This window comes from Gobio gobio (genome assembly GCF_949357685.1).
Source record: "Gobio gobio genome assembly, chromosome: 22".
NCBI lineage: Eukaryota > Metazoa > Chordata > Actinopteri > Cypriniformes > Gobionidae > Gobio > Gobio gobio.
In genome coordinates, this window is record NC_137118.1 from 28,260,342 (window position 1) to 28,281,730 (window position 21,389).

A 21,389-nucleotide genomic window follows, 5' to 3' on the forward strand; every position below is an offset into this window, starting at 1 on the left:
ACAAAAACTATTGTCGTCGCATCGTAAGATTATTGTAGAGTCACTGTGGTGAGATGGACTTTGTAACGACATTTTAAGTGCCTTTTATCGGTCTTGGGAGTATAAGTGTACTGAATGCCAATGGAGGCCCATCTGAAGCCTTTCTCAGCCATCAGCTTTCAACAAAAATATCTTCATTTGTGTTCCGAATATGAACGGAGGTCTTACGGGTCTCGAACGACATAAGGGTGAGTAATTAATGACAGAATTTTCATTTTTGGGTGAACTAACCCTTTAAACTTATTATTCTTCTCACCCCTAAATTTCTGACTGCTACTCCTCCTAGAGCGTTAACTCCACATACTCCAAACTCGGCTCAGACCTTCAGACTAGTCTGACTCGAGTTGCTATATCTTTTCAGACTGATCTGACTCACGGTTTTCCTAAAAATGCTGATTAAAACTGAAAAACTCCCATAGACTTTCATTGACGGAATGTTCAGATTTTCAAACTGTCCAACTGTCAAAAATTCAAATCTAAACACTGATGCCCAGACTCACTCCAACTGACATTCTGTGAACTACATCTGAGCCATAGAGACTCAATAAACTCTTCTATCACTCTATCATCACTCTATCTATCTATCTATCTATCTATCTATCTATCTATCTATCTATCTATCTATCTATCTATCTATCTATCTATCTATCTATCTATCTATCTATCTATCTATCTATCTATCTATCTATCTATCTATCATCTATATATATTTCTGTTCATCATACTCTCTCACACACACACACACGCACATATCTAGGGGTAGGCTCAATTTACTCAGCCAACCAATCACTATCTCAGGATCATAATGACACTATCAAGCCACGCCCTAGCAACCATTTAGAGCTCCCTAGCAACTGATCCCATAGACTTCCATTGAAAAACATCAAAGGGATATCTTTGGATTTAAGTGTCATAGAAACATGAGGGTGGGTTTGTTTGACTCAGGACATCAACAGCCAATCACAAATCACCTTCAACACTTCCTAGCCACGCCCTAGCAATCATTATCAAGCACCTTAGCAACCCAAATCCACAGAGGGATAGCTTCACATCTGAATGTCACAGAGGCATGGGGGTTGGTTTATATCATTCATACTGACAAGCAGCTTTTGGAATATCATCATTGGCAGCTGCCACGTCACTCCTAGCAGTGAATAGCTACATGCTAATAGTGATTAGCTTAGGGTTAGAACATGATAAAATAAGTCAAAATGCGCTAGCATAATGCTAGCAAATATGCTAATCATGTTAGCATTATGCTAATAGTGTTAACCTTATGCTAGCAAAAACATGCTATTCATGTTAGCATTTTGTCAAAAACATACTAGTATAATGCTAACAACATGCTAATTGTGTTAGCATCATGTTAACAAAATGCTAATCATGTTAACATTGTGTTAGCAAACATGCTAATAGTGTTAGCATTATGTTAACAACATGTTAATCATGTTAGTATCATGCTAACATCATGCTAATTGTGTTAGCATAATGCAAGCAACATGCTAATCATGTTAGCATTGTGCTAGCAAAATGCTAATCGTGTTAGCATAATGTTAATAACATGCTAATCGTTTTAGCATCATGCTAGCAACATGCTAATCGTGTTAACATCATGCTAGCAACATGCTAACCGTGTTAGCTAATAATGTGAATCATTGAGGCTTTAAGTGTAGCATAAAATTACTACAAATTAGTAAATTATTATGTTCCAGCTTTGCTCAAGCCAACTTCAAAGTTTGTTTACAAACTTTACACCTCTAGTTCTAAAATGACATTGTTTCTAAACAAGGTGTGTAAGAAGTAGTTTTACACACAATAGTGTTTTAAGAAAAAACATGAAAAATGTCTTTAAATAAAACATTGTGATCCATTTTTGTTAATGCTTATGGATATGTCTACTGTGTGTTGTGTCAGACAATAGAGAGAGCTTCTGTTTCACACGCTTTGAGAACGGCAAGTGCTCTGTCCCGCAGGCGTTCAACACCAGCAAAGCCAAGTGCTGCTGTAGTATCATGGCCAAAGAGGGATGGGGCGATCCCTGTGAGCTGTGCCCTAAAGAACAGGACGGTATCTGAGCTCTTGTCTCCTTCATCATTAGCTACATCACCACCACACCAGGCCCAAAATCATTCTCATGGTTTCATGTTGTTTGCTTTCGCAGCTGCATTTCAGGATCTGTGTCCGTTTGGCCATGGGATCATTCCTGGTGTTGGGGACACACGTGTAGGTACTGTGCAAAATACTACTTTGTAGGCTCAATAGATGGTTTAGCAATGTGTTGTAAATTAATATTAAATTGATGTAATATGCATTAAGACAAACTGTTGCAAAGAAATCATTAAACATTAAATCAGAAATCATAATTATCAGAAAACATTAAAACCAGAGTTCACAAAATTAAGCTGTACAGACTGACCATGTCACATGTGTCACCCGCTGTATTACTGTGTGTCTCAGATTTAAACGAGTGTGTGGAGAATCCAGAGATCTGCGTGAATGGCCTCTGCATCAACATGGATGGCTCCTTCCGTTGCGAGTGTCCCGCAGGATACACACTCGACTACACAGGAACACATTGTAATGGTAAGAGAACGCTGAAATGTAACCTTCCACAAAACCATTTTACTTTCAAAGTAAATGTATTGCAAATATAAATTATAAATTATGTGTTCAAGGACTATTTTTGAACTTTTTTGCTCACCCAAAATTGGTTTACATTTCTTCTGCAGAACACAAAGAGAATAAGGAGAACAGTTTTGGTTATCATTGACTTTCCATTGTATGGGCAAATAAACATTGAGACATTTTGTAAAATATCTTCATTTATGTTATTATTTAAATATCTCTAATGGCTCAAACCTGTTCAGTGATTATACCACGTGATTATCAGATCTTTCTTTTAATTTTATTATTAATTTGTGTTTGCTTCGTTCCAAAAGCACAATTGGCCAGCTACAGAAAAACGGGTAGCCAGGCAACAGACAAGTGACCAATCTTGAGTGGTGACGTCACTACACGTATCCTACTAGCACGGTTTGCCAACCAGGCTGAGAACATGCCTAATCGTGCTGTGAAAGTGGAAATATTTTAAACTAATTCCATGACAGTTTCTCGTTTTTGAGATGGCTCAGTGAGTAGCACTGTCAGCTCGCATCAAGAAGGTCCCTGGTTTGAGTCCGGAGGGCTTTTGGTGTGGAGTTGTATGTGTGTATGTTCTCCCCATGCTGGCGTGGGTTCCTCCCCCACAATCCAAAGGCATGAGAGGTCAGGTGAATTAGACATGGATTGGATGAACAGATTTTTCTGATCTATTAAATCTATATCTCATCTGGGTTATCATCTAGACAACAGCTTTCTGTTTTCTGTGTGTGTGCAGACATTGATGAGTGTTCAGTTGAAAACCCATGTGGAAACGGCACATGCTCAAATGTGATTGGAGCTTTTGAGTGTCTGTGTGAGGAGGGATTTGAGCCTGGACCAATGATGAGCTGTGAAGGTCAGCTGACAAAAACACCTTAACATCTAATGTGGCATCTTTATTAAACTAGCTTTCGATGCACTCAAAGAGATTATGTGTGTTGCAGTGTATGATGTTATCTTTCATAATAGAAAGAAGTGTTATCTTTTGTCTAGGTTTGAATATGCTGCCAATTGATTTTAACCAAATTAGTTACTTGATATGTACTTAATCAAATTAAATATCAAAATCTGTATTTGCTGTGAATAGCCCCCAAATTAAGATCATTCAAATGCATGCCATTATTGTGGCAAATAAGTAAATAATTAAATAGTTAAAAATGTGCTTATAAGTCAATATGTACATTAATGCACATGATCACTGGCCTACAGTAATCCATTTTCAAATAATCTGTCTGATATCAATTTAAGGGAGCGTTCATACAGGATGTCCATCTTTGACTGATTGTGTGTCATTACTGATTGTCCAGATGTGAATGAATGCGGTCAGAATCCTCTGCTCTGTGCGTTTCGCTGCATTAACACTTTCGGGGCGTATGAATGCAGCTGTCCGTCCGGTTACACACTGCGGGAGGATGGACGCATGTGTCAGGGTACAACATATTATCAATAATCAATGAATTTGGCGTAAAACATTCCAACCCTTAGCAATCACAGTATACAAGGCTAGCGTAAATGCATATGTGTATGATTTTATTATTTTAAAAGTATTCAAGCATTCGTGATGGCGTTGGGCTTCTATGTGTTCAGATGTAGACGAGTGTGCAGAGGATCTTCATAACTGTGACACCAGAGGAATGGAGTGTAACAACTTAATCGGTTCCTTCATGTGTGTTTGTCTGGCCGGGATGATCCGCAGGATGAATGACGAGGTGTGTCAAGGTAAAATCTGAGACCATTAGTTTTATTGTACTTATTTCATTAAACTGACCTGCAGTGCTATTCACTTTTACAAACACTCTTGAAGATTATTGAACGGAATCAAATCTGAACTGACTTCAGCTGAACAATGACACTATTGTCTTTTTAGAGCTGTTTTACAGCAGAATTGAACTCTGTTTGCATCACACTGATGCATCAAATACTGATAACACTAGACTGGAAAAGATGTAACACTTTATTTTGATAGTCCACTTTAGACATACTACTAACTATAAGTAACTTTGCAACTACATGTCAACTTATTTTACTTACCCTAACCTTATAACCTAACAGTAATTTTTTTCAATCTTTTTTCTTGTTACAGATGAAAATGAATGCTTGACTCAGCCTGGGGTCTGTGAGAACGGCCGATGTGTGAACACTGTCGGCAGCTATATGTGTGAATGTGGAATTGGGTTCAAAACCGACTCCACAGCCACACAATGTCTTGGTAAAACCTCTTTCTCTACTAGAGAGTAGAGATGTAGGTCTCTCATGTAGGGCTCGAATTGAGGGGGAAGCAAGGGGATGGCATCCCCCTTGTTGAAATACATGACAAAAAGTATCCCCTCTGTAAAACCATCATCGGCCCTGATCATCCCCTTTAGATAAAAAGTCTTGTGTATTATGGAAACTTTTATCATGCAAATGAAACATTAAAATTCTCTACATTTTGGCCCCCACAATATGCGCTACTCCAAGGGTCTTCAACCGGGGGTCCGCAGCGGTTCTGCAGGAGGTCTGACAATTAATGTTCGATCACAAATTATTTTTTGTTAAAAAATTAACATCTGTAAAAAAAACATCTCAAAGTCAAATTTAAAAATAAGCACACTCAAATCTAGAGCACCCTCTGTTGATACTGTAGTAATATCACATTGGCGAAACAAATTTGGCAAATGCTCCAGTGCGTTTTTGTGTTTTGCTCTCTGGAGAACGTCAAATGTTTCTATTTGCAATGTGTTTTTGCAGCAGTGAAAAATGTAGCCAATTACAGTCATGTTTGTTGATCTCTTGAATGCAGTGGCCAATCCAGGTGTTTAATTTAGTCAGAATCCACTCGCCCATTCAAAACGTTTTTGTTTCTGTTCAGTGCTGAGTTTTGTTTGCTGACGAATCCTCTCATTAACAGACAATGCAAATAAGAGGTTCATAATGCAGTGCTGCATACAACTTTAAAGGGTAACGAAACCCCTGCTCAGAGCTTAACTCCACCCACTGGCAATTTTCAAAAAATGCTGGAAAAGTGGGCAGAGCCCGGCGGACACAGAGGGGACGAACCGAGGGCGGGGCTGAGCGGAGGGTGTGCACCTGAGACCCGCAGTGACGGATTGATTGACAGCTGTCTGACTCGCGAGTCGCAAAGATGGAGAATGACTGGAGTGACGCCAGCTTTGCAACAGAGCGGTCATTTCTCCTACCTTCACCTGAAGTGGAGCCGCTGCTCAAACTGCGTTAACTCCCGATGCCGACGATGCTAGTGAAGCAGCCGCGCAAGAGAACTGACCTAATCTATCTGCGTCCGTGGCAACCACTTGCGTGTCAGGGTTTGAAAGCGCGTCTCATGTATGAAAATTATCTGTACACATGACGGGCGGCAATAATATCGCAAAAAAAGCCTGACGTGTACCAACTGCATTATTTAACCGTATTTTCTTCAATACAATGTTAAAGCAAGTGTCAAGTGAGTTTCATTCATAATGTTTCCACTTCATGTAACATGACAGTTCATACTGGAGTGAAGCCGCTCTCATCATGTGATTGGGGGAAACATTTCTGAGGGCGTGGTGAGCTCGTGCCAGGGGCGCGGATAGTGAGCCGTTGGAGGTACCATCCTACGTCACGATGTACCACAACGTCCAATAGGAAAATTCAACTGCAGTAGCCACCGTTCAACCTTAAAGGGGTGGTAAACCACGATTTCACTATTCTAACTTTAGCTAACGTGTAATGTTGCTGCTTGAGCATAAACAACATCTGCAAAGTTACAACGTTCAAAGTTTAAAGCAAAGGGAGATATTTGCTTTTAAAGAAATCAGTTTCTAAGAACTACAGCAAACGGCCAGTAGGCGACTACACACATTCCTCCAGGGTTGGTGACATCACCAGGCTCAATATTTACATAAACCCCTCCTCCGAGAATATTAAATAAGGGGGGGTGAGGCCATTTTGTATCGCGGCGCTGTTGTGGTATAGTAGGCTGGAGTGTTGTTGCCGCGATGCCGAGGAAACGCACAGGTTATTTTCATCCGGATTGCAGGTCTGGGGTACTTGCTCTGTACAGCCTTCATAGGGACGGGGGTGCGTTGCAGAGCGTTTAACATACAGCATGTTATATGCACGTGTGTATGAGACAGCGGGGAATCAGGCGCGCGCGGGGCTCCCTGCAGCACATCCACGGAGGAGAACATCCACCGTCTTCGCGATTTCAATGTCAGATTTGCACAACGTCAGCTGCGTGAAAAAAACACTGCCGGTGCGTGGATGCACGACGCGCGCGCTGCACATTTCACGGAGGACAACACAAACTTCCACAAACTTCGCGAGTTCAATACAGGATATGCACAACGGCTTGTCCTGAAAGCTGGATTTACAAACAGAAGCTGTTCACGGGCCACAACCTGTAAGTCTGATTTATTTTTCATCGATGTGTTTTCCTGTAATAGGTTGTAGCAAGGAAGTAAACAGATGACAACGCTGTTCTGCAAACCAGTCTGTTATATGCTCATTCATACTTAACGTTATCCGACGAACACCTAACGTTACAAACATTAACGTTAAAATCTCAACAGCGAACCTGGCATTAGTGTAAATGATTCTTTGATTAGAGCTTTTATGTATTGTTTATCTACAGGCATGCTAAACATGGTTCTGTGTGTGATTTGGCTAACTTACTAGTTAAAGCCAGTGCTTAGTGTTTGTTTTGGGTTAGTTCTTGTGGTGTATTTGGGATAATGTGTATATATGTATGATGTGCAGTCATTGGTTGGGATGCCCGGAAAGAGGGTATTTAAGTCACGTGATGTGGTTTGCACGTGTGGAATGTGATGTAATCAATATGTGATCTGAACACCAGTAAAGTATGTTTGATAGCAATTTGGTGGCTGGCCTCGTGAATATATAACATAAATTGGCGACGAGGATAAAGTATGAGAAGACATGGCGCAAATCGGAAGATTGGATGAGTATAAACCGGAAAATGAGTCCTGGTCTGCATATATTGAACGAGCGGAATTGTTCATGATTGCAAATGATGTGGATGATGCGAAGCAAGTAGCGACTTTGCTTAGTGCTGTGGGAGCGTCCACATATGGATTACTACGGAATCTGGTTCAGCCTGCGAAGCCAAAGGATAAAACGTTTGAAGAAGTTGTGAATATTCTGAAGGCACATTTTGAACCAAAGCCGTTGATAATAGCTGAGCGTTTCCGATTTCAGCGTTGTGTTCAAAAGCCCCATGAAACTGTGTCCCAGTATGTTGCTGAACTGAAACAATGTGCATCTAAATGTGACTTTGGGGCAAGTTTGGACGAGTCTCTACGGGATCGTTTTGTTAGCGGAATCCGAAGTGAAGCATGTCAACGAAGATTGCTTTCGGAAGACACACTCACTTTTGCACGGGCACTTGAAGTTGCTCACAGTATGGAAACCGCAGATCGAGATACGCAGCAACTGAGGAAGACAGAGGATTCAGCGACAACAGTGCATAAGGTAAATGCAAAGACTGTTTATAACCAGAGACAATGCTATCGTTGTAAAGGAAAAAACCATAATGCACAGGAGTGTTATTTTAAAAACTCTAAATGTCACAATTGTGGAGTGATTGGGCATATAAAGAGAGCTTGCAAAGTTAAAATGAAGTCACATCCCAACAGATATGCTGAACAACAGAACAAGCACAAAGTGACAGCTTATATGTATGCTGAAGAGCCGGAGCTGGAAATGTTTTCCATGTTAAGTGATACTGAGAAACAGCCTTTCCGAGTAAATTTTACTGTGAATCAGCAGGATTTATTGATGGAAATTGATACAGGAGCGGCTGTAAGCATAATTTCACAACAAGAGTATAGACGATCGTTTGCTCATTGGCCACTGGAGGGAGCTAGGGTCAAGTTAAAGACCTACACCGGTGAATGCATTCCAGTATTGGGTCAATTCACAGCTACTGTACAATATGAGGATCAAGTGAATGAGTTACCATTGATTGTAGTCAAAGGGAATGGTCCAAACCTGTGTGGGAGAAACTGGCTTCAGAAAGTAAAACTGAATTGGAAGATAATTCGATATGTGAGTAAGCAGCCTGGGTCTATCCAAGAAGTGCTGGACAAATATAGTGAAGTCTTTAAGGATGAGCTGGGCACTCTAAAGGACATTAAAGCCACTATTTCAGTGAAACCAGATGTGCCACCCAAGTTTTTTAAAAGTCGTCCTCTTCCTTTTGCTATGAAAGAACGTGTGGAGAAGGAAATTGATAGACTGGAAAAAGCTAATGTTATATCCCCAGTAAAATACAGCGAGTGGGCTGCTCCAGTGGTTCCTGTTATAAAAAAAGATTCCACAATTCGCTTATGCGGAGACTACAAAGTCACTGTTAATCAAGCTGCCAATACTGAAGTGTATCCCTTGCCACGGATCGAGGAAGTGTTAGCCACCTTGAGTGGAGGGAAGTTGTTTTCCAAGATTGACTTGGCGCAGGCATATCAACAAGTCGTACTGGATAATGATTCTAAGAAGTATACGACAATCAACACTCACAAGGGATTATATGTGTATAATCGTCTTGCTTTTGGCATCAGTTCAGCCCCTTCCATTTTTCAACGAATAATGGAAAATTTGATGAAAGATCTGAAAGTGATTGTGTATTTGGACGATTTGTTGATCACGGGTAAAGATGAGCAAGAACATCTAACAAACATTTGCAAAGTCTTACAGCGTCTTCAAGAATCAGGCTTAAGAGTAAAGAAATGTAAATGTGAGTGGGGACAAACACGAATTGAGTACCTGGGCCATGTGATCGATGAAAAAGGGGTGTATCCAACAAAAGACAAAGTAAAAGCTATTCAAGATGCGCCAGCACCATCAAATGTGAAGGAACTACGAGCCTTTTTAGGTCTGGTAAATTATTATGGACGCTTTGTACCCCAGCAGAGCACAGTGTTGGCACCACTGTATAGACTGTTGAAAGAACAAACTGTTTGGTGCTGGGGGAAAAAGGAACAAGGCGCTTTCAGTAGGTGTAAAGAATTGCTCACCAGTGACCAAGTGTTAGTATATTATGATCCACAACTGCCTTTGACTTTAGCATGTGATGCTTCCGCTTATGGAATTGGAGCGGTGCTTCAGCACATCATGCCAAATGGTGACGAACATCCCATTGCATATGCTTCACTTACGTTGTCCCCTGCTGAAAAGAAATATTCACAGATTGAGAAGGAAGCGTTGAGTGTGATCTATGGAGTAAAAAAATTCCATCAGTATCTTTGGGGAAGATCCTTTAATTTGATAACTGATCATAGACCATTAGTGACTCTGTTTGGTGAACATAAGCATTTCCCAATGATGGCTGCCGCTCGCATCCAGCGGTGGGCGATAATCTTGTCTGCATATGATTATCATATCATGTATCGCAAGGCAGAAGATCATGGAAATGCAGATGGCTTGTCACGAATTCCATTACCTGAAATTACAGATGTAGGAACAGAAGCCATTTCAGCAAAGATCAACACACTTTTGACAAACCATCTTCAAGAAGCTCCTCTAAATGCAGCACAGATTGCCAAAGTGACAAGAACAGATCAAGAACTTTCTAAAGTTTTTCGTTATGTCATGGAAGGTTGGCCAATTGAAGTGTCAGATGATTTGAAAGTATTCTATGCGAAAAGAGATGAACTGTCAGTTGAGCAGGGATGTCTGCTATGGGGCACACGAGTGATTGTACCATTCAAATTTCGAAAATCAGTGTTACAGGAAATTCACTCAGGACACCCTGGCATTGTTAAAATGAAAGCTCTGACTCGTAAATATGTGTGGTGGCCTAAAATTGATACGGATATAGAGAGAGTTTGCAAGGAGTGTCAAATCTGTCAGCAAGAGCAAAGAATGCCAAGTCACGTCCCTCTTCATCCTTGGGAATTCCCGGGTGAGTGTTGGAAAAGGTTGCATGTGGATTTTGCTGGGCCGTTCTTGAACAACATGTTTATGATCATTGTTGATGCTCATTCTAAGTGGTTGGAAGTTTTTCGTATGACACAGATTACTTCTCAAGCTACTATTACCAGATTGAAAAGATTGTTTTCTGCATATGGATTACCTGAGCAAATCGTGACTGATAATGCAACTACTTTTACTTCTGATGAATTCCAAAGATTTGTGAAGCAGAATGGTATTATGCATACCAGAAGTGCACCAAACCACCCAGCAACCAATGGATTGGCAGAAAGATATGTCCAGACATTCAAGAGGGGTATGAAGAAATTGACTAATGAGCAAATGTGCATTGATGATAGACTATCTTTATTTTTATTGCGCTATCGCACAACTCCTAATTGTACCACAGGTCAGTCACCATCTGATTTATTTTTAAAGAGACACATCCGCACCAGGCTGGACTTCCTGAAACCAAACATTCATGAGACGGTTCGCAGAAAACAGTATTTGCAGAAAAATCAACATGACTATCGGGCTAGAGAGAGATCCTTTGCTGTGGATGATTCTGTGTTCCTGCGAAGTACAGTGGGAGGAGATCCGAAGTGGTTATCTGGAGTGGTTACACAACAGACAGGACCTGTTTCGTACAAGGTACGTGATCCAGCATCGGATACTGTGTATAGACGGCATGGTGATCAATTGAGACCACGCACTTCACTCCGTCAGAGATTCCAATGCCACCGAATGAAAAGAAGACTGCTCAATCTGCTGAATCTACGGATCAAGCTCAAAATGCTGAACTCAATGATCAAGATTCTGGATTTGCTGGAATTCCAGGTACATTTGACTCTGAGGTGCCTTTTGAACCAACGGAACCTCTGATTCCGAGTCCAGGGGGTCTACGTCGCTCTAAACGGACTATTAAATTACCACAGCGTTTTAGGAATTGAGACTTTGATCAAATGTGGTGCTTTTGGACTGATAATGTGGGGTATGATTTTTGATGGGGGAGGAAATGTGGTGTATTTGGGATAATGTGTATATATGTATGATGTGCAGTCATTGGTTGGGATGCCCGGAAAGAGGGTATTTAAGTCACGTGATGTGGTTTGCACGTGTGGAATGTGATGTAATCAATATGTGATCTGAACACCAGTAAAGTATGTTTGATAGCAATTTGGTGGCTGGCCTCGTGAATATATAACAGTTCTTGTGACAGATATTTGGCTATAATCGTTCTAAAAATACAAAAGTTAAAGTGCCATTCAGTAGCGATCACTATAGATCCGCAGTGTTTACTCTTGAGGACTGAACTTCTGAGGACTGAGGTTCTGCTCGATCATCTTCACTCAAATGTTCTGGGTCTGATTCGGGCTCAGATTGGTATGGTTTTATTGACGCCGTTGTTTCTAACACTGACCAAAGCACAGCCTCCGGTAAGGGGCGTGACGTTTCCGACATACGTGCACTAGGCGTTTAGCGAATCACAACACACTGGGCCAGCTAACCAATCTGAGCCCATCGCGTATTTTTGAGGGACTGGCTTCATACAACCCGGAAAGCATCAGACCGTTTTACAAGGAGAGACAGAGCAGTGTAGAATAAAGGTCAAATATATGAAAAATAAGGCAATTTTTTTTAAAACGAAGCATGAACACATGTTACAGTGCACCCCACAAACACAGTCAAGCCTTCAAAAGAATGTGTTTTACCACCCCTTTAAGAGGGCAGCACTTTGGCGGTTTTACACCATATTTTATAGAATTAAAACACTTTATACTCAAATGTCAAAACATTTACTCGAATCAATGAACAGCATTAATAAAGCCCCAGTATTACAGATCATTAACTAAAAAAAGTTGGTTTAGGGTTTAGTTACCCTTTAAGCCTCTCGAGTTGGCAATCACGCCGGCGTGATTGGCTTGCTTTTTTTCTTATCAGTGCCAAAGAGACTCAAATAACTCTGTCGTTTTTTATCATTCAGGCAAGTGTTATACATCATTATAATCTGTTAAGTTTATATTTTTTTTAGTACAGTCACAATAAAAACAAATTGTTGTGCTTTTTGCAAAATAAAGAAATCAAACATGATGCGCGATCTGCAGCCTGTCAAAGACGTTCATTCAGATAGTCTTCAGAAAATTACCTCTAGCTTAGTGAATTCTTGTCTTACAAACAAGAGAAATGTGTCTGAAGAAACGCTGAAATGTCAGGTTTTAAACACTGTGAACCAAATCAAAAACAAATATTCTGTGTTTATGTAATCCGTTTGAAAGCAGAGCGTTGTTAGTCTTTCCTGAGCGGCTCATTATAGTTAATGCGACCACGCCCACCAAGCGCGTGCTCTGTATATTCAAATACTGAGGCGACGCCCACACACACATCAACTCAAACAAACCCATCGTGCAACGAGGCGCACTGAAGCTTTCTTTGTTTAAATTAGCTCAAAATTACTGTCAGATGTAAGTAATTACCTAGACAAACTATACATCATTTAAAAGATATAAGACTCAAGCTTCCATATTTGACCTCTGTTTTATTCCCAAAGACATATAGTGACAGTAATTTTTTAATATGTGTCAGGAGTTATGAATATGAAAACCGTCGGTACCTTCTAAAGATAGTAATACGAGCGTCAGCTGTTCTCATTCATAAAAAACTCTTCATACTTCATACTGGCAGCCGGAGGGCGCTCCGTGCACATATAAGCTGTGTCTCATTTCGAAAGGCTGCATCCTCCGGAGGTCGCATTTGAAGGCTGCATGCGTCTGAAGGCTGTCTCATTTCAAAAAAGTAAGTAGGATACTCCGAATGCGACCTTCAAATGCGCCCTTCTTTTCAGGAATTCGGAGTGTGCATGAGGTGTATCCTTCGTTGCTGCAGATAACCCACAATTCTTTGCGTCGCCATTAACAACCGTCATGTTTTTTAAATATTATTTGAAAAAATGGCGCCGCCGGCAGATATACATGCAAGCGAAGATGTGGTGTTTAAACTTAAGTAGTTTAAAGCTTGTTTTTGTTTTTAAGCTGTATATATACCTCAAATAGATAGTTGTGGTAAACAGGATTACAAGTGTTGTGATTTTTTTTTTTTTTAAACGTTTAGAACAGTACTTTGCTGTCAAGGCAAAACATTTCATAGTCATTTTCAAGTTATAAATAATTTTCATTCATATAACTGGTGTGAGAGCGCAACTCCACGGTGAACCTGTAGGCATAGCAACGTGATACTTCCTGCCTGTGTGTCCTACGGAGGACGTCTCGTTTAATTCTGATTAAGGACTCTCCGTATACCGCATCCTTCATAGGATGTGTCCTCCAGAGGATGCAGCCTTCAAAATTAAATTAAATGAGACACAGCTACAGTCCATAAGCACTCATGAAGAAGATATCTTCTTCATGCGTGCTATATATGGACTACATGTGCATGGAGCGCCCTCCGGCTGCCAGTATGAAGAGTTTTTTATGAATTTTTTTGATTTTCCGCCCAGAAATTTGTACTTACCTGGGTGATTCTCACGAAACCATTAAAACACCACGGCACTAATGATTTTAAATATAAAATGTGTAATATAGTAATATTAAAAAGCATCAGAATAAAGACAATACCTTTCTCTACCTTGCACAATGTGTGATTTCAACATAAGAATTTATTATTTTTCAATTTTATTGCATTTTCTGCTGAAATTCTCATTACCGCAATGTGTCCGACTGTGTTTGAATGTGTGTTATGTTGTAATTTAAACAAATTAACATAAAAATATTTCGAAAAAAATAAATAGATGTTTTACTAGATTATTTCAGATGACAGAAAAATAATTTACTGAATATTCATGTATAATAATAATGGAAAAAAATTAGGAAAATGATGTGTCCATGCCAAATGTTCTCATCCTCCGCAACACATTTTGAGGACTGTTTAAGCGCACATACAGAATTTAAATAAAGTTTGATTTTGAGTGACCGAGCACATGGAGCAGTTACTTCAAGATGTCTACCAGGTAAGATCATATCTTTATATCTCTCCAGTTAAAATGTTCAATATTGTCTTGTCTGAATGTTTACACGACATTTTGATTATCATTACCGAAACAGGTAGTTTTCTACATTTTTTAAATTGTTAGATTTACAATTTTTTATGAAAATGTGCTTTATTAAAGTCTAATTATATTCACTGAGTAAAAAATTAGCAAAGCCTTCATAGCTTCTCTATTATTAGCAAAACATACCGAGGTACCTCATCCTCCGCAACACCATTCTCATATACCGCAACCATTTAATGGCAGTTGCGGTAAAGAGAACTTCTGTTTCGGAAATGAGAATTCAAGCATATTGTTTATTACTTTTAAATATCTTTTATAAATTTAATATCATTTTAAAATGTAATAACTGTTGATATTTTGCTTTATGATGTTTCTTTGTAGACAGTCTGCAAGTGAGAAAAAAAAAGCTTTAGCAAAGGCCAGGTTGACAAAGTTCAGGGAGAAATTATACAGCAACCCAGAACTGCTCGAAGGGTACAGAAGGAAGGAGAGAGAGAGGTTAGGTTTGGAGATGTTTCAGCAAGTGTAATTAGCAAAAAACACCCAAAAGTGTTAGGAAATGTACATGAGAGTACACACACACCTTTAGCCTATAACAGGTGCTGGATTGAGTGTACTGTTCATACTGTAGGAAATTCCCACCACACTTGCAGGTTGTGTGACTCTTAAAGTGACAGCAACCTAATCATTTTATTAGACATTAATATTATTTAAAAACAAACTTCAGTAAATTGTTAATAATTTTGTTATAACTTAGTTATAATTTAAATAAATAATAAATAGTAATTTGTGCTTCTGTTTGTAATTTGTTTTATTTTTTATTTTCTTGTTTACTTATTTTTTTCAATCAATTTAAATTAATTTCATATAGTATAAGTCTATACTATATGAAGATGTGTACATACACCCCCCCCCCCCCCATGTTGTGAGACAAGCTAATTTAATGCTATGCTTTCTTTCCTCTTCCAGGTATCAAAAACGAAAACAAACTAGCAAAATAAATAAAACTGAAGAGCTGACTAAGAAGCAACATGAAACAATAAAAAGACAGTGGCGGGAAAGCTCAAAACGTTATTATAAAAGAAAGAAACAGCTTGAAGCTGTACTAGACACAACACCATCTAGTGAGGAAGATGATTCTCTTCAGCTTATCCAAGTTATTGAAGAAGCAAATGAAGTTCAAGAGAATCTTCAAGAAGCTGCCCCAAAAGAACAGCCATTCTTGTCTCAGCAGGTAAATGTATGTATTAATGTAAGATTACTGAATTTAAACATTATTTTTAAAGCCAAACAACAGTTAAAAGATAAAATAACTGTATAATTATAATTTTACAACCCTCTAAGCACAACAAAGATTATTATTTACATTAGCGCGTCGATTCTGCGTAGTATTTAAGACTCTCTCTCTTTGCTTGCATGTGTGTGTGTGTGTGCTTGTTTATGTGATTTATGAGGACACAAATTTGTATAATGACATGGGTATTACACTGGTATTACAACATAAAAGTGGTTTATGAGGACATTTCATTTGTCCCCGTAAATCAAATAGCTTTAAAAACATACTAAACAATGTTTTATTGAAAATGTAAAAATGCAGCATGTCTCCAGTGACGGGTAGGTTTAGGGGCAGGGGCAGTGTGTGTGTGTGTGTGTGATGGGTAGGTTTAGAGGGCAGGGGCAGTGTGTGTGTGTGTGTGTGTGTGTGTGTGTGTGTGTGTGTGTGTGTGTGATGGGTAGGTTTAGAGGGCAGGGGCAGTGTAGGGGGATAGAATATTCGGTTTGTACAGTATAAAAACCATTACGCCTATGGAGAGTCCTCATAATGCTGTTGCACCAACGTGTGTGTGTGTGTGTGTGTGTGTGTGTATGTGTGAGCGAGAGAAACACAGCGCTCTCTGCAAAGCGACGTCGAGTTGTGCGCCTTCACACTAGAGTTTACGGTATGTCAGATACAGGTATGCTCGTATCCGTTGAGCTGAACAGAAATAGACATATCGCTTGACGGAGAGCGAAACTGTTTTTCTGAGTGTTCAGCGAGTGAAAATATATCTATGCTAAACTTATTCTTAACCTCTAACACACAATGGCGAGTAAAATCTAAGCATTTATTAGCCAATGGCTGATGATAGATATTATTTAGTCGCCCAGAGTGAAATATACTCGCATATGCAAGTGTTTTACTCTCATTGTAGAGGGTTGTTTTAATGTAATTATGTTCAACAAACACAACATACACTATTCTCAAAAGTTCTAAAGCTCTTTTTTTGTTTTGTTTTTGTTTCCAACTTGTATAAATATCTTTTTTTTTTACAGCAAAATGACATCAACTTAATTCCCCCCAAAAATGAGATACTGACAGCAAGAGATATAAAAACATCGACCCCAAAAGAATCACCCAAAACGAAGAAAAGAAAAAAAAACACTATCAAAATTGAGGGCAAAGTTGCGTAACACAGAAGAGAAGCTTTTAGACAGGACTAAAGAGATGTTAAACCTAAGGAAAAGACTGAGAAGACTTGAGAAGAGAGAGAGAAAGCAGGGACTTATTAACTTGGTAGGCAGAGAGGCCAAACAAAAAGCTAGACAGAGAGATCAGAGAATATTACCCAACAGCCAGAGAAGATTAATGCGCAGAATTGTTAGCCGCTTCTTTCACCAAGATTAAGTTTCTACTGTAATTAATGGCAAATCTGGTGAAATCCGAAAAAAGGGCCAGGTTAGGGCCAAAGGGCCAAAAATCAGTGAGTCGATTCAGCGGTTTGAATCGCCAAATTTCAGCAGTTTGGTGGTTTGACACGCGATCCGAATCATCATTCGGCTCATTGATTCATAACGCTTCGAAGCTTCATGATGCCGTGTTTTGAAATCGTCATCACTATGCAAGTCGTTATTTAGGGTTTTTTGCGCACAAAAACTATTGTCGTGATTCATAAAGTTATTGTAGAACCACTGTAGTGAGATGGACTTTGTAACGACGTCTTTAGTACCTTTTAAGGGTCTTGAGAGTGTAAAGTTCATTGAGCCAATGGAGGCCTTTCAGAGCATCAGATTTACACTAAAATATCTTCATTTGTGTCTGAAGATGAACGGAGGTCTGACGGGTGTCCAACCACATGAGGGTCAGTCATTAATGACAGAATTTACATTTTTGGGTGAACTAACCCTTTAACTGATTGTCTTCTATTAAATGTTCCTGTGTGCAGTTAATTAAATACCATGCCAATGTAATTAATTCATATTTGTTTTAATGAATACTAAATACTTTCACTAATCTACATTGGAAGAAAAATGTTTTAAGGCACACGTTGATATGTTGCCCTGTTTATTCCTGTTCTAATGTTTTTCTTTCTTTCGTTTTTTTTTGCCGTATGTATTTTTCAAACACTACACAATAAAACTGTTTTGAACTTGAATGAATGGTTGTGCAAATATTATCTGTTTTTCTACTTTACAATTAGTTTTTTAACAAAATCTCACACTAGTATATGTATTATCATTACCGAAATAATTAACCTCATTTCCGAAACCTATGTATCATTACCGCAACAGGCGTTCATTAAATGTTAATTTAATTAATAGAAACATGGTACTTTGATTTTAAATGCATGCGCAGTATCTACAAATTATGTTCTTTCAGGTTTGTCATGTCATTTTGAAAATATGTCAGCTTTCATGAAAATATATGAAAAAAATGGTTGTAAATTGTGGAAGGTGTTGCGGTAATGAGAGAAATTAATCAATAAAAAAAAACCTGTTAAATTAAAAATAAATATTATTTCTGAATTTCAAGTAACTGTGCATGCGTATTAATAAATGATTTTTAAAAATGTGAAAATATATTAGCTTTTCTAACAGTGTTGATGTTTTCAGACTGTTGCGGTAATGAGATTTTTTAGGACTTATTTTCGAAATTATGTAAAAAAAAGTGTTAAATGATAAGTAAAAGTTTTAAAATTAATTTCCAAAAATACTCCAGACTTTGTTTCTAATGTCTGGGGGGAAAAAAAGTTAATTTAAGCATCTTTTACATTTTCATGTTTGACATTTTTAAAACCAAGTTTTCGTGAGAATCACCCACCTAGTAAATTAATCTTGATTTAAGAATTTTAAATATTTGGACTGGAAACAAGAAAAAATACCAAATAAGAAGAGCATTTTTTGCAGTGTAGTGAAATCTTCTGATCATTTAAAATATAATAGGCCTTTGTTGATTACATTCCAAATATAATAAACTACAAAAAATATATATTTCCTTTGCCCTGTCGCTCTCTGTCACAGACTTACCTGCAGCTCATTCATTATGCAGCTCATTAATGTGAGTCATTTGTTATCTCAGGTGCTATCTCATCATTATTCATTAGATATCACGCCTCCTCGCATTTTGGCTTTGAGAAGAAAAACTGTCTTACACATTTTAAATCCGTGTATTGTTTTATGTGAATGAGTAGGCTCAATGATTCTCACATCAGTTTAAAGAAAAAACTCTATGGAAATACAAGATGGAGTCAAAAGTATTGTGAACACATATCTATTGTGTGTTTTGAGGCCTTAAAGGGTTAGTTCACCCAAAAATGAAAATTCTGTCATTAATTACTTACCCTCATGTCGTCCGACACCCATAAGACCTCTGTTCATCTTCGGAACACAAAGGAAGATATTTTAGTTGAAATCCGATCGCTCAGAAAGACCTCCATTGGCACAATGCACGGTACACTCTCAAGACCCATAAAAGGTACTAAAGACGTTGTTACAAATTCCATCTCACTACAGTGGTTCTACAATAACTTTATAAAGCGACGAGAATAGTGTTTGTGCGCAAAAAAAACCTAAATAACGACTTATATAGTGATGACCGATTTCAAAATAATGCATCATGAAGCTTCAAAGCGTTATGAATCAGCGAGTCGAATCATGATTCGGATCGCGTGTAAAACCGCCAAACTGCTGAAATCACGTGACTTTGGCGATTCAAACCACTGAATCGACTCACTGATTCATAACGCTTCGAAGCTTCATGATGCCTTATTTTGAAATCGGTCATTATGATATAAGTCGTTATTTAGGGTTTTTTTGCGCACAAAAACTATTCTCGTCACTTTATAAAGTTATTGTAGAACCACTGTAGTGAGATGGACTTTGTAACGACGTCTTTAGTACCTTTTATGGGTCTTGAGAGTGTAAAGTGCATTGTGCCAATGGAGGCCTTTCTGAGCGATCGGATTTCAACTAAAATATTTTCATTTGTGTTCCGAAGATCGTCTTACGGGTGTCGAACGACATGAGGGTAAGTAATTAATGACATAATTTTCATTTTTGGGTGAACTAACCCTTTATTTTATTTTTTTTATTTATTTATTTTTTTTAAATTCGTGCATAAACATTTTTCTCTCAAAAATACAAGCATGTACATACATGTTGCTCACATATTCTGGTAGCCCAGTTTGTGCTGAATACAGTGTAATTACACTTTTGCCATTAATTTGTTTATAAGCAACTGAAAAAACAAACAAATGTCAGCGCATGTCAAAACTTCTAAAGGGCCCCAAAAGAGCTCAGACTCCAGAGGGTTAATGGAACTTTGTGAGATTGCGAACTGAGATGAGAGCGCTTTTAAGGCTATAGGCTATATAATCCATTGAATAAACTTTTTTTTTTTTATGCTGATAAGAGGACCAACGGTGCAAAATTTCAGAAGTGACATCTACAAATAAAAATCGGATTCACTCTCAAAATTGTAATTGATATAGTGATAACCAGCACAGGACAAAAATATGGGATGTCAAATACGTGCAATGTAACTAATAGATTAATTTAAAAAAGTTCATTTGAATATATTTTTAATATTCCATTCCAATTATTTGTAAAAGTAATGACTTGTGAAAAATTTTAATGTCTCACTGTATATTGCTTTTTTAGTAAACTTTAAGCTAAAGTAAATGTTTAATTGTCCAATGAATTGATTGATTTAAATGAATTGTGATATACTGTGATATACAGACAATGATGCAACAGCAATAACATGCATAGTTCTAATCTACTGTCTTAAGATAATAACTGTCATAATATGGTTGGTTTCTGTTAATATCAAAGGCTATATGCTTAATATGTAGCACTGTTTGACATATTTTGTTTCGGGTGTCCATACCCTGAAAAACGTTGAAGACCCCTGTGCTACGCCATTGGGTCGATGCGTTTACTTTGTAATATTGTCTCTATTATGATGTGAATTGATTGGTGTTCTGATGTTTTGCTCTCAGATCACAGGAAAGGTTTTTGTTTCACTGAAGTTCTGCACACCATGTGTCAGATGTCCTCCAGCAGCCATGTTCCTGTCAGCAGGTCTCAGTGCTGCTGTAGTGGAGGTCGCGGGTGGGGTGAGCATTGTGACCTCTGTCCTCTGCCTGCCACTGCCAGCTACAAGAAACTCTGTCCATATCGCCATGGCTACACCACTGTCGGAACAGGTGCAGAAAATCACACCTGTGACCAGCTTTTCAAAAATAGATGCAGAAGCAGTGACCCAAAGCTCAAATTGTATTGGTTGGTGCATCACAGGCCTTATCAATGATGTCTTTAAAGATTAATCGCTGTCTTTAAAGACTCTAAACATGTAAAACAGAGAAAGCCCAAAGAAATACACAGCACCTTATGGAGGCAGGTCAGGGCAGGTCCATTAGCTAATTAGAAGAAACTCCAAGACCTAATATGAAAGGAGACATTCTTTGTTTATTGATTTTAGTGTGGGACAACAGCAGAAATA

The 21,389-nt window shown here is 38.5% G+C and overlaps 1 protein-coding gene across 1 annotated transcript in view; it reads left to right on the forward strand.

The window, feature by feature from the left end:
• Positions 1-21,389, forward strand: part of fbn2a (fibrillin 2a) — a gene marked incomplete at its 5' end in the record, with an annotated part of 230,050 nt that overhangs the window by 173,631 nt on the left and 35,030 nt on the right. The window contains 8 exons of the mRNA XM_079803998.1: positions 1,954-2,106; positions 2,201-2,266; positions 2,497-2,622; positions 3,416-3,535; positions 3,987-4,109; positions 4,267-4,398; positions 4,763-4,888; positions 20,887-21,093. Coding sequence (XP_079660124.1) covers positions 1,954-2,106; positions 2,201-2,266; positions 2,497-2,622; positions 3,416-3,535; positions 3,987-4,109; positions 4,267-4,398; positions 4,763-4,888; positions 20,887-21,093 — 1,053 coding nt within the window. The remainder of the gene's footprint in view (positions 1-1,953; positions 2,107-2,200; positions 2,267-2,496; positions 2,623-3,415; positions 3,536-3,986; positions 4,110-4,266; positions 4,399-4,762; positions 4,889-20,886; positions 21,094-21,389) is intronic.